We start from the raw sequence: 14,063 nt of genomic DNA on the forward strand, positions 1-14,063 counted from the left end.
ATCATAGCTCAGGACCTTGAGCATGCAAGGTAAGTGCTCCACCACTGACCGAACCCCACCGTCTTGAGACCTGAAATCAGAGAGAGGAGTGTGCAACCTTGGTACATTGAATGACTATTTTTACATTTGTTAATCTGTCGTGTCCATGTGTGTGGGCGTGAGCATCCATGGTCGTGATATCTTGGGGTCAGAGGACAACCTGTAGCAGTCAGTTCTCTCCTTCTACCCTGTGGGTTCCAGAGATCGAATTCAGGGCGTCAGGCTTGGCAGCAAGCACCCCCACCCACCGCGTCACCTCACCAGCCTACTGAACATCTGTCGACATTTTCTGAAATACTTTCTCATGTGGAGAGAAACGGATGACATCCCCACTAATACACAGGGCGTCTGGAACAGGGTGGCTTCAAATCAGACCCCAGCCCTACTGCTCCGCGTCCATTTCTGCTCCGGGAGCGTTTCTGAGGCATGGAGGCTCTGGGGCAGTCCTTGCACTGCTCAAAAACACTGATCTTTAAAAAAAAGTTTATTCCTTTTTTTGGTGTATATATGTCGGGGTTTCTATGTAGCCAGGGGTTGGACTTGAACTCACGATCTTCCTGCTTCTGCTTCCCAGGTATTAGTGCATGGAGTCATGCCCAGGTAAAGCAGAATCTGTCCCTCTCTCTCTTCCTCCCTCCCTCCTTCTGTGTCTCTGTTTCTCTCTCTTTGTTGCTCTGCTGTGTTTGCACGCGTGTGCGCACATGTGTGTGCAAGAGATAGAAAGAGAGAGTGCATGTGTGAGTGTTTTACTATTGAGGGGGTCTCATGAAGCCCAGGCTGGCCTCAAACTCACTATGTAACCGAGGATAACCTTGAGCTTCTGACCCTCCTGCTTCCCCCTCCCAAGTGCTGCGATTACAGGCGTGTACTTAACTTCAAACTCAAAAACACTTCAAGAGGCCAGGCAGTGATGGTGCAGGCCTTTAACCCCAGCACTCAGGAGGCAGAGGTAGGCCTCTGTGAATTCGAGGCCAGCCTGGTCTACAGATCTAATTCCAGGACAGCCAGGGCTGCAGAGAGAATCCCTGTCTCAAAAACAAAACAAAATGAAAAACCACTTGGGTAGAAACTACAACTCTCTTCATTGCAGGCCCCCAGAGAACACTCCTGCCCTGACTGCGAGTTTCTTCCTCACTGGAGCTGGGTTTCTCAGGATGAAGAAGTGAAAATGACCCGTTGGGGGCAGGGAGAGAGAGAGAGAAAGGAAGAGGAAGGGAAGGGGAGGGGGAAAGGATGGGAGAGGAGAGGAAAGTAGGAGAGAGGAGAGGGAAGAGGGGAGGGGAGGGGAGGGGAGAAAGGGGAGGAGAGGGGAGAGGGGAGGGGAGAAAGGGGAGGAGAGGAGAGAGGAGAGGGAAGAGGGGAGGGGAGGGGAGGGGAGAAAGGGGGGGAGAGGGGAGGGGAGAAAGGGGAGGGGAGGGAAGAGGAGAGGAGGCAAAGTGCAGGCTGCCAGTTGTTACTCAGGAGAGCTGAGCTGCCCAGAAAAACTTCAAGAAATTCCAGATTCAAGGAAATGTGGCCGAGCTGGGCAGTGGTGGTACACTAGGGAGCCCGAGACAGGAAGGTCAAGGGAATGGGGCTAGCCTGGGCTACACTGCGAAAGTCTGTCTCAATTATCAATAATAATAATAATAATAATAATAATAATAATAATAACCACCACAGCAAATGAAACCGTGACTGTAAGGACACGGTTAAAGGGCTGGACGCCAAACTGTCTCCATGAGGAAGCCACCATGTCCTCCTCCCTTTGACAGTGTCGTCTCCATCAAACTCGAGGTCCCGATGCTGCCCGCAGCCGGGTGGCTGCACCTCCCAGGAGAGGAGATTGTGTCAAAGCGCCACTTCCTTGGATGGACCGAGTTAGCCGACGTTGGGGCGGACTGTCACTAGACGCTGTCACCAATGACCAGACGTAGGCCCTGTCGTGTCCGTCACCAACGTTTTAATAAGAGATGAATGCACAACGCACACCCAGCTTCCTTGCAGCGTGCGCATTGAGCCGTGGGTCGGTTTCCTCTGGCCTTGGATGGGGCCTGGCGGTTTCCTTCCTTCCTTCCTCCCCCAGAGCGTTTCCTCCCTGCACCTCGGGAGAAGGCTCGTGTGTTTTGGAATCTGGGAGTACACGTGACTGCCGAGACCTCCCTCCAGCCCTTCCTCCCGAGGCCCAGACAATGGCTTTTCCCCTCCCCGCCAACATGGACTTCTCTGATCCTTGTGCCAGGGCATCCTCCCGGGACCCGCCTCTGCAGGGCCAGCGCTGCCCTCGACAGACTGGGCAAGAGAGAAAGCAGACCCGGGAGGAGCAGTGAGCTTCGGGCCCCAAGACTGAGTGGCCTGCAGCAGGGGCTTCACCCGGAGACCCCTCAGCCCGTGCAGCTGTCCTCACACGGCACGGTCCCGAAGCCTGAGTAAAGTGGGACTCGCCATTCAGTAGGGCTGAAGAGGGAGCCTAAACAGAGGGCCCAGAAATCCTTTTGCTGCTTCAGCCGAGACCGGCTTTGGCCTTGAACCTCCCCTCGGCCTCAGTCTCCAATTTCCAGGTTGGGGACCGAGGTAACAGCTTTCTGAGGCGATCCCCTGGTGGGCACCTAGCTCTCCCCAGAGACATAATAGGACCCTCTGCAGCCAGAGATAGCAACTCCAGAGGGAGGGGGGCCAGGCGGGGTCTGCTTGGCTCAAACCAGATGCACATTTATCTGCCAGTTTCCACCCGGCAGGCCCCAGAGAGACATCTAGAAGGGCCCAGCCAAGGAAGCAGTGGGCGTCTCTGGCTCCATCAAAGCTGCTTGGGCCAGACACTAGCTCACCTTAATTCCAAGGAAAGCCTGGGGCCAGGGAGCAGAAGAAACCTACTGGACGAAATGGCAGGTGTCACGGGAGTCGTCTGGGCCCGGACTGTATCTACGGAGCTCTGTGGGTGGTGGCTCCCCGAGGGTATGACTGGGTAACTATATGACATCTGCTCAGCTGGCCCTGAGCATCCTGGGACCCTCCTACAGTAGCAGTTTCCCCATGCAGATGCACAGTGATGTACAAACCTTCCCCCAACCAGAGAGAACCCCCCGGAGTGAATGCCACCCCGTCTTCCCGGGGTGGGTGACCCTCGATGAACATGGCCAAACACAGCTACGACACAAAACCCTGTTGGTCCACATCACCCTCTTGGGTAAGTTCTCGATGTCGGCAGTGACCGTAAGTGGCCCGGCTGGGCTCTGCCAGCTCCCTAACCTCAAAGACCAGCTCAACCCCCAGGGGTCGGTCATCACTCCTGAGAGCCAGAGTTCGACCTGGGGACCGCCGCACTGCTGGTCCCCCGACCAACCATCTCCTGGCCCCACTCCCGGTGGCTGGACTCCTGCAGTCCTCGGCCTTTGGTCTCGATGGGCAGAAAGCAGGAGGCCACGGCAGCCAGGAGGCAGCAGCCGCTGTAGACGGCCAAGGTCAGGTACACAGAAGATTCCAGCATCACCTGGGGAGGGAGAGGGAGGTGGAGAACATCTCAGAGCCACAGGCGGGCTGTATGACGGACAGCAAGCTGAGCACCTCGTGTCCCCCCCCCCCCCCCCCCCCCCCGCCGCCCTTTCACACACAGGAGACTGAGGCTCAAGAGGGTAGATAAGTCACCAGGTGTGTGATGCACATTTCTAATCCTAGCACCAAGAGGCTGAAGCAGGAAGACTGCGTGAGTTCAAGGCCAGCCTGGGCTACAGAATAAGACATATCTCAACAGATAGCCTAAGGAGCATATTCAAGCTTATATAATGAGGATAGGCTGAGATTTGAACTCAGGTCCCATTGGTCTTAAGATTCTGTACACCGGCCGGGCAGTGGTGGCGCACGCCTTTAATCCCAGCACTCAGGAGGGTAGGGGCAAGAGGATCCTGAGTCCAAGAGAGTCCCAGATATACAGTAAGACCCTGGGTCAAAAAACCCAAACCAACCAAACAAGACTATATTCACTGCTGGCTGCCTCCTGGGTCTGTACTGGGGCAACACTTGCCTGAGCGATGAACGGAGTTATGAGGGCGCCCACTCTCGCCATGCCGCTGCAGGTACCCAGGCCCAGTGCCCTCGTCGCCGTGGGGTACACCTGGAATGTCAGTGTGTCAGCCAGATGTCATGGGGAATGCAGAAATCCTTCACCCCTTCCCAGTTAGACAGACAGGACGAACTCCCTTGGGCAGGATGGGAAAAGGGCAAAGGAGGTCGGAGGTTCCCCCAAGGCAGCGAGCACAAGGTTGGCCGTGAGCAGGAGCCCATTTACCTCTTTGTGTTCCACTGTGGGGAGGTACTCCACAATTGGATTTTCTAGTTAACAACAGTGTTTCTAGTTTGCAACAAGAGTGTTTGCGTGGGGTATGGTGAGACCCTGGGTTCCATCCCAGTATAGTGGAAAAAGCTATGCATACAGTTCAGTAGGGAGCGCGGACACCATGTATAATACACAATACACACGCATAATTACTGATTATACATAGGTGTCTAACACATGGCTGGAACTCCATATAGAAAGAAGAAAGGGATTAAATTAATACTACAGTTCTGTTTTTCTCTGCTGGAGAGCTTCAAGAGTTCCAAGCTGAACTCGGCAATGACCGCTCTCCTGCAGGCACTGTGACCTGTACTTATTTCAGCCACACTGCATGAACCTTCTGCTCCTCCCAAGCTAATGGAAGCAGGACACAGATGGGGTGCACTGCACCCCCAAGACGCTTCTGCATGTGCCGTTTTGAGTGGCACTTCTTCATTCTGTTGGAAAAGCCATTGGCCTGCCCCCATACCCGTGTCTGGCTTTCTATACTCGTTTTGTTTGTTTCTTATTTTGTTGTCTGAGAGTGTGTTTGGATGGATGACTGCTGTGTGTGTGTGCGTGCGCGCGCGCGTGCCCTTAGAGGCCAGAAGAGGGCGTCGGAGGCCCTGGAGCTGGAATTATAGGCAGTTGTGAGCTGTCCAATGTAGGGGCTGGGAACCAAGCTTAGGTCCTCTGGAAGACCAGTGTGTGCTCTTAATCACTGAGGCGTCTCTCCAGCTCCTAGTCTGGGGTTTCACAGGCTACACAGACACCTACCACTTGGGTGGATTGTCACCTATTCAATTAGTTCTTCAGGGTCACCAATGGCCAGCTGGCTGAGGTTTAGCCAGGCTTAGAGAATGTAAAAGTTTTTAAAAATGTTTTTGTTTTATTTTTCTTCTTCTTCTTCTTCTTCTTCTTCTTCTTCTTCTTCTTCTTCTTCTTCTTCTTCTTCTTCTTCTTCCAGTACTGGGGTCAAATCCAGGACCTCCATCACTTTAACATCGAGCTGCATGTCCAGCTCATAAACATTGCAGAAGGTTGTCTCCAGGAAGGGAGGATGTGGGCCCCACCCCATTCGCTTTGGTGATACACACCTAGGCAACCTCTGGAACTCTTACACTGTGCTTAAAGCTTGTATGAGCAGAAAAAAAATGATTTCAAGATAAGTGGAAGCAATGAGGGGGCCACAGGGGCCACCCAGAGCCAAGAAGGATTGATGTTCTGGTCTGACCGTCCCCTTACCCCCCCATCCCACTCTCGGGCGCCTCTCCTACCTCAGGTGTGTAAACATAGGCCGCTTGGAAGCCTCCCGAAATAAATGCTCTTGCAATGAAGAGTAAGAGGGTGAGCACGTTTCTGGGGAGGAGAAAACAGCAGGTGAGGGTTGTTTTCTGTCTCATTCTCTCCACACAATCTCACCTTCTCAGGAAGAATTCACAGCTGAATTGGCAAAGGTCCCCCCACCCAGCACATCTGCACAGCTCTAAGGGCTGTGACTGAAGCTCTCCTTTACAGTAGCCTGCTCTCCATCCCGCACACCCAGCTGACGGAGGGGAACACCTGTGGTACACAGCTGAGGATGACAAAGGGGACGATGATGGTCTGAATGGTTGAAATTCAGGCTGAGGCTCAGTGACAGCGCACTGGCTTAGCCTGTGTGAGGCCTGGGGTTCCAGCAGGACCGCAGCTGGCTGTCTTAAGGCATTCCAGATCCCTAACTCTGGGCTCTGTTGTTCCCCTTGATGACCCAGACGACCAACCCTTCCCGGTCTAAGCCCCACCTCTTCCTCCTCCTGTGGCCCACTGATTCCTCACTGAGATTGGTCTGGGGGCCCCTCCGGGGTCACATCTATATTCAGGGGCTCTTAGAAGTTGGGAAACTAGAGAAATGGATCTTCAGTAGGGTCTGTTTGAAAAAAAGGTCTATTTTCATCAGACAAATCACTTTGACACATGCACAACGTCTGTGGCCACGTTGAACTCTTATTTGGGTGAGTCACGGTGTGGTGGTTTGAATAAGAATGGCCCTCATAGCCTCATAGATTTGGATGCTTAGTCATCAGGGAGTGGCACTACTTGAGAAGGATTAGGAGGTGTGGACTTGTTGGAGGAAGTGTGCCACTAGGGGTGGACTTTGAGGTTTCAAAGCCCAAGCCAGAGCCGGGCGATGGTGGCGCACGCCTTTAATCCCAGCACTCAGGAGGCAGAGCCAGGCGGATCGCTGTGAGTTCGAGGCCAGCCTGGGCTACCAAGTGAGCTTCAGGAAAGGCGCAAAGCTACACAGAGAAACCCTGTCTCGAAAAACCAAAAAAAAAAAAAAAAAAGCCCAAGCCAGGCCCAGCATCTCTTTCTCTTCCTGCTGCCTGCAGATCCAATGTAAAACTCTCAACTACTTCTCCAGTATCCTGTCTGCCTGCATGTCACTGTGCTGACTGCCATGAACTACCTCTGAACTATAAGCCAGTCCCAGTTAAATGTTTTCCTTTATAAGAGCTGCTGTGGTCATGATGTCTTTTCACGGCAATAGAACAGTGACGAAGACACATGGGAACTCTAAACTTGAAGTTCTTAGAAATGAAACGGAGACGTATGGTCCCTTGCTCCCCCGGCAGAGGCTTTGACCTTGAACCTGACCATCTGTTCGTCATGAAGTGCCACGAGCCTTATCCTGGTGAGGGGCTGGGGTTCCTCCTGATACCCACCTTCCAATGCAGATGAACAGTAGGAGGCTGCAGAGGGAGAAGATGATGAAACACAAGGCCATGGTCTTCTTGCGGCCCAGGCGGTCGATGACCCACAGAGTCACAAGGACACCTGCCAGGAGAGCAGGGACATGGTAGGCAGCTCCTCAGCTGGTCCCTAATGACCCACCCTGTGTCGTCTTCCACTCCTGATATTGGACCAGCTGAGCCAAATCCATGAGCTCCAGGTTCTGGTCCAGCCAAGGCCTGCTGCATCTCTGTGAGATTCAGTGAAGCTGGAGACCTGGGAAGCCACTTCCAGGTCCCTGATCTATTCAGAGCAACCAGGAGACGAGTGGGTACTGTTTCACGTCTCTCAGTGGAAGGGCGATATGTTGTTAAAAGGAAAGAGGCAACTGATACAGGCATCACGGGAGCCTGAGACTTCAGAACTGTGCACTAAATACTCTTCTCTCTAAAGTACATGACCTCAGGTATTCCATTATCATAATGGGGAAGAGATTCCCACACACCTGAGCTGCAAATTTTCTGCCTGGCCCTTCCTTATTATGGGTGCAGATGAAGGCAATGGGCCCTGACATCCAGTATGTGACCCTTGCTATGGGCCAGAATTGCAGTAGGGTTCTTGTGACAGTGTGTGGCTGCTTGCTGCAATAACCCAGGAGTCTGCCTCTTTGAACAGAATGCTTGAAATTAGAAATCCTGACTTGTTAGCCTTCAAGCAGGGCCTGACTCCCAGGCCTCTCACCATAATTTGTAATGTGTATCAAAGAGCGGGAAAAATATCTCAGGTCCTGCTTTTTTTTCCTTTTTCTTTTTTAATCCTAAACAGATGATAGGCTTTCCTGCCCCAGCCTCACCTGGGAACTCAGACAGGGTGGTCCACAGTAGGTCCATGTAATCCTCCTTGCTCAGGTACTCACAGGCCAAGCTGCATTTGGCTTCCACCGCCTTTTTCCGGCTGGAGACTAGGGTGAGGAGAGAAGAGCAGAGATGGTCTCGCAATGTTGCACCACAGCTTCCTGCACCCCAGCCCTTTGTTGTGGAAATGACTTGTACAGTGTAAAGATGTGCTACATTTGTTTAACTATGTAAAGATGTGTTACATTTGATTAGGCTGCATTTGTTTAAGGATGTAAAGCTGTGGTGCATTTGTTTCACTTTGCCTGTCTAAGGCACCAGATTGGTCTAATAAAGAGCCGAACTGGCCATAGCTAGGCAGGAGAGGGATAGGTGGGGCTGGTGGGCAGAGAGAATAAGTAGGAAGAGAAATCTAAGGCAAGAGGAAAAGAACAAGAGGAAGAAGAGAGGAAAGAACCCAGGGCCAGACAGACATGGAGTAGGACATACAGAAAGAAAGGTAAAAAGCCCTGGGGCAAAATGAAGATGAAGAGAAACAGGTTAATTTAAGTTAAAGAAAAAAATAGCTAGCCAGAAACAAGCCTAAGCTAAGGGCGAGCATTCATAACTAATAAGTCTCTGTGCCATGATTTGAGAGCTGGTTGGTGGCCCAAAAGAAAAATCCTGGTACATCCCTTCTTGCCTGTGAACAGTCGGCTGGGTAACTGTAAAAGATGACAATCTGGCCAGGCAGTGGAGGTGCACGCCTTTAATCCCAGCATTTGGGAAGCAGAGCTAGGTGGATCTCTGAGTTTGAGGCCAGCCTGGGCTACAGAGTGAGTTCTGAGACAGCCAGAGCTACACAGAGAAACTCTGTCTCAACAAAACAATAACAACAACAAAAAAAATTCCAGAGTTTGCATTTTGGATCTGAGACACCACAGAAAGAACCGGGGAGACAAACAGGCTCAGGTGTGAACCCCTCTGCACCCTGGTGAATTTTTATGCATTTTCTCCTATTTTGGAGTAGGCTGTGTAAGCATAGAGGGAAGAGGTAGACTGCTTAGCCGCTAATGCAATCCCAGAGCTGTGTGACATCAGTCCCTGCTACAACAGTCAAGGACCCACTAAGGTGATTGCTGCTTTCTGCCATGGGATAATGACCCCCTCCATGAAATTAGCCTCCCCAAATTGCCTACTCCCAACACAGCATGATGTGTTGGGGAAAACCCACAAGATTAAAGCCTCTTTGGGGAAATCCTGACCGGGTCCAAGAATTCTCATCTTTTCCCTTCACCCACCTTAACTGCTGAATAACATCCCCCACCCCAAAGTTGACCCATAAAACAAGCTGTCTAAAAGTCCACCTGTGTGGCTGCAGCACTCTCTCTCTTGAGAATCCCACACCACCTTGGGGTACGTACCAGTGTCTTTAACACATCCCAGCTCTCAGATCACACCGAATCATTCTGAAGGACTGTACAGCCAGGACAAGATCCAGGCTTCACCAGGCCTCTGAAAAGGACTCCTAGGGTGCTACTCCCCAAAGCACCCGGCTGCTGTGTCTCCTACTGTCAGTGACAACTGGACCTTTGCTGGTTTACCCCAGCAAATAAAAGTATTTACATGCACGCATGCACACATGCACACACACATCTCTTGTACAGGGCTGCTTCCCTGCTAGGCTTATCGGAGTCGTATAGCTCTGGAAGCCTGAATCATTCACCATGTGGCTCTTGACAGAAAAAGGCAGCCAACCTCTGTCTTCTGACAGTGCAATGGACCCTCGGCTTAGCTCAAATGTCCACTGGCTGAGGGTCATCCCCTCTGCTCAGTCAGTACCAACCCTCCACAATCAGCATAACGTAGCTTCTCATTAACACCCTGTCACCACGGGGCTGTATCATCTAAGACCTGTAATGAATGAATTATGTAATGAATTGTGCTGGACAGATTGAACCCAGGGCCTCAGGGCTTGCTAAGTGCGTACTTTACCACTGGGGTCCTTCCCAGCACCCCGCATGTATGAAACTTGACACCCACGATCCCTTAGACTTTACATGCAAAGCCTGGAGAAACTTGGTTCTTTTACCCTCTGCCCTGAATTCAATGTCAGAATCCCAGCGCTGCCTTCAAATAGAACCGACTGGAAGGCTGCACATCTGCACGCACACATTTCTCTTTATTTCTTTAATTTGTCTGGTGATTCCTGCTTCACAATACAATCCCCTGGGGAGCTTTTAAACCTGACTAATGCATGAACCTCACCCATGCTGATTAAATTTGTCTGGAGAGGGTTTAAATGGCGCTGGCATTGTGTCAAAGTTCCTGCTTGCCTAGCTTGCTGGAAGTCCTGGGTTCCATCCCCAGTGGGAAATCCCCTAGCAGGGCAGGGGTGGAGCTCCGCCCCTGCTGACTTGTCCTCACAGGAGAAGGGCACATTAGCCGATGCCCAGGATCACATGCATAAAACCAGGAACTGTGTTTTGGGCCCTTTGCGGGGATTTGGAGAGACTGTTCCAGCTCTGTGCCAATCCTCAACCTAACGGTCATTATTAGTGAAAAACGGATCAGGAGGCCCCAGGGCTGAGGCAGCCCAGTGTTTGGGGATCCTCTGTAGACAAGCTCCAAATGGCTGAGTTTCTGAACCAACCAGAAACTGCAGGTCTGGAAGGGTTCCAGGACACTCCAACCTGTTGTTGAGCTTTTCAGTCCTTTCCTTGACTGGTGAGGCAGCTGATGCTCCTCTGTGAGCTCCAGCCTTCCTGTACCAAATGGAGCCCCCAGGCTAAGGGACAGAATTTACCCCGGGAGATTCATGGAAACATAATGCATGGTTTTGTAGAATGAGGTTTTCTCCAATTCTACAACTGGTTTGTTTGTTTTAAATAGGCTTTCTCTATGTAGCCCTGGCTGTCCTGGTACTCACTTTGTAGACAGGCTGGCCTTGAACTCACAGAGATCCACCTGCCTCTGCCTCCTGAGTGCTGGGATTAACGAAGTGAGCCACCACCGCCCAGCTCTACAACTGCTCTTTAGAGTCCAGGAGAAGGCTGGGCGTGGTGGCGCACGCCTTTGAGCCCAGCATTGGGAGGCAGAGACAGGTGGTTCTCTGTGAGTTTGAGGTCAGCCTGGTCTACGTAAAGAGTTCCAGGCTAGCCAGGGGTATATAGTGAGGCTTTATCTAAAAACATAAAAGCCAACTAGGGAACTAGGCATGGTGGTGCATTCTTGTGATCCAGCATTTATCTAAGTGTGGTGGTGCATGCCTGTAATCCCAGCACATAGGAGGCTGAGGCAAGAGCCTCATGAGTTTGAGGCCAACCTCTGCCTTAAACAAACCAAACCAAAAATGGATCTTTATTTCATTTAGTTAGTTATTTTGGTGGTGGGGAATGAACCCAGGCTGTCGCACATGCTAAGTGGCAGTGTCCCCTTAGCTCTTAGAATGTGTTCTCCTTGGGTCTTTTGGCAGAGATGGACACGTCCCTCACATCCTTTCAGCGGGGTGCACACAGATTGCTCCTTCCTCAAGTGAGATTGAGCAGTCAGTGCTGCTAACTTTAGAGTCTGAGTCCTGACTTAGGGTGGGACTGGGCATGTGTCATCTCCATCACCGCAAAGTTGCCCAGAGTCTTGGGAACTTGGAATTTACCCTACAGCAATCATGGCAGCACTGTGAGAGTGTGACTGTGTTCACAGGGTTGGGGGTGAGGGTGGGGTGGGGGGGGAGGTAGGGGGTGGTGTGAAGGTGAAGGGTGAAGACGGAGGGAAGTGATACTCACTGCTGCAGACGTCTCCTGCCTGGAAGAGTTCCGTGGTGAGCAGAACCAAGCCGTAGTAAGAAAAGGCATTGGAAAACCTGTGGGGGGAAGTCAGGATGGAGACATCATCAAACGGGTGCAAGGCCCCTTCCAGCCATGGGGGGTGGGGGTCTACCCCCTCCCTAGTCTTGGTGGGGTCTTGGAGCCTTCTGGGGACCCTGAGCAGGAAGATGGCTGGCATGAAGCATCATGATGGGATAGAGGGACATGATCCTGTGTTCTTGGAAGGACCAAGGTGGACTGTGTGACATCCCAAGATGAACAGCATGGCATTCCCACTGGCATCTACAGGGGCTCCTGGGCTAACACTGGGGGCACTGAACATGATTTTTAGAATTTCAGAGTGCAATGACACTTCTTTACTCCTGCGTGGAATTTGCATTCGGAGCATGCAGAACTAGAATATTGGTAAAAGAGCCACACGGGGACTCAGACACAACCAGAGGCTGAAGGGGAGCCTCCCAGGTTATAACGATGTTTGCAAGCCGCGGCTGCTATGGTTCAGTCAGCCTGACTAAAGTGGAGCTGGTTTTTTTTTTTTTTTTTTGGTTTTTCGAGACAGGGTTTCTCTGTGTAGCTTTGCGCCTTTCCTGAAACTCATTTGGTAGCCCAGGCTGGCCTCGAACTCACGGAGATCCACCTGCCTCTGCCTCCCGAGTGCTGGGATTAAAGGCGTACACCACCACCGCCTGGCCTATATCTATTTCTTTAGTCTATCCTGTGTTCTTGACCATTATAACCTCAAGCATAACATTCCTGTAATATGTTACGTGTTAAGTGTCCATTGCAGAAGGTGTGGGGGGGGGGAATTCTCACACGGTTCATGGCTAGTGATGTCAGAAGGCTTCGTCCAACATGGCTCTACGAGAGGCTACCCTGTCACCTGACAACGGCCCTCTTGTCAGCCCGGTCTCAGTCCGTCAAATCTTAGGGATGAGGCCCCTGGTGCCACAGGATGTAAATCAACACTTGGTCTCCGCTTACACAAAACATGACCCTGGGTCAACACGGAGAAATATAAACTAAAGTTGCCCAAAACAAACAAAATGCCACGCTGGAGGTCCTAAAGGCCTGAGAGAATGGCTGTGGAGAGTTGGAACATTGCAGACTCAGAGCCAAAACCCTCTGGGGCTACCTTAATAGCCACGTGTTCACCCACCATCTGTATTTGACCCAACGTCCATTCACCTATCAGGTAAAACCGTTGGAACGGATTAACTTGGCAGGCCACTCGCTTCCGCCAAATACATAAATAAATATTTAAGAAAAAGAACAGAGCTAAGAATGTCATCAGGTTGCAGTAACTGAGGCCGGCCAGAGGAGTCTTTAGGAAAACGCCCTGCTTTATGGCTTTCCTGTTTCTTTGACTACAGCTCTTTATTTAACCACTGCCACATGGGGACACATCGTATTGCTTCCGAATAAACTCTGTTCTCTTTGAGGTAGGAACTGGGTTTGACATTGACAGGGTTAAAATCAGCCTCTCACAAATTGCCCTTGGGATTCAAAATCAATTCAAGTGAATTACAGATTCTTTAATAAAATTATTTAATTTTTTTCTTTGGAATTATGGATTCTCAAAGGCAGGTGTTTCAGTTCTGCCTAACTAAAATCCCTGCGGGCACCACTTTGTACCGGGCACACAGCAGGTGTTTAATAAGTGCTTGGTGGATCGATTCAGCTCTTAGGAACGCGGAGGCGGAACTCAAGCCTGGCTCCATGCTATCAAGCCTTTCTTCCCTCTCCCCTGTAATTGACCGTGCTGGGAACACCTCTCTCATAACCGATGCCTCTGTTCAAAAGTGAAAAGGGTGAGTTCGAGGCCAGCCTGGGCTACCAAGTGAGTTCCAGGAAAGGCGCAAAGCTACACAGAGAAACCCTGTCTCGAAAAATCAAAAACAAACAAACAAACAAACAAACAAACAAAAAAAAAAAGTGAAAAGGAAGCTGGGAACCAGGTTAAAAATAGAACACAAGTCCTCCAGCCGCACAGTGCCCTGCACGGGCGCTGCTGTGGTCGAGATCTGGAAAAGAGAGAAGAATGGCCGTGCTTGGACTTGCTGCAAAGAGGGAGGCAATGATGCTCTGCATTTGCCTCCCTTCCAGTCTCCTCCCACGCCTGTCACTTAAGAAAAATTAAACCGGGCAGGAGCTGGGAGAATCTCATGAATGGCTGTGTGGACCACGTCTTGGTTTTTAAAGGATGGGCTGTGGACAACCGACGGTAGCCAAGACAACGCGGGCAGAGAGGAAGGCCCTGGCCGGTGTAAACAGTGGCCTTCTGGAGAAAGGTCCCTTAGAAGTGTTCTTTCTGTCCCTTTGCCGTATCTACCTTCGAGGGCATCATTAAGGATGGCTTGCAGT

General features: G+C 51.3%; 1 protein-coding gene across 1 annotated transcript in view; it reads right to left on the bottom strand.

Moving 5' to 3' along the window:
* Positions 1 to 1,698: 1,698 nt before the first annotated feature.
* Positions 1,699 to 14,063, bottom strand: part of Svop (SV2 related protein) — a 69,684-nt gene continuing 57,319 nt past the window's right edge. Inside the window, exons 11-16 of the mRNA XM_006993956.4 lie at positions 11,661 to 11,737; positions 7,896 to 8,003; positions 7,036 to 7,147; positions 5,608 to 5,689; positions 4,040 to 4,129; positions 1,699 to 3,508 (exon numbers count right to left, since the gene is read on the bottom strand). Of these exons, the coding sequence (XP_006994018.1) occupies positions 3,302 to 3,508; positions 4,040 to 4,129; positions 5,608 to 5,689; positions 7,036 to 7,147; positions 7,896 to 8,003; positions 11,661 to 11,737 (676 nt within the window). The 3' untranslated portion in view covers positions 1,699 to 3,301. The remainder of the gene's footprint in view (positions 3,509 to 4,039; positions 4,130 to 5,607; positions 5,690 to 7,035; positions 7,148 to 7,895; positions 8,004 to 11,660; positions 11,738 to 14,063) is intronic.

Source organism: Peromyscus maniculatus, chromosome 23 (genome assembly GCF_049852395.1).
Source record: "Peromyscus maniculatus bairdii isolate BWxNUB_F1_BW_parent chromosome 23, HU_Pman_BW_mat_3.1, whole genome shotgun sequence".
In the NCBI taxonomy this organism is placed as follows: Eukaryota; Metazoa; Chordata; class Mammalia; order Rodentia; family Cricetidae; genus Peromyscus; species Peromyscus maniculatus.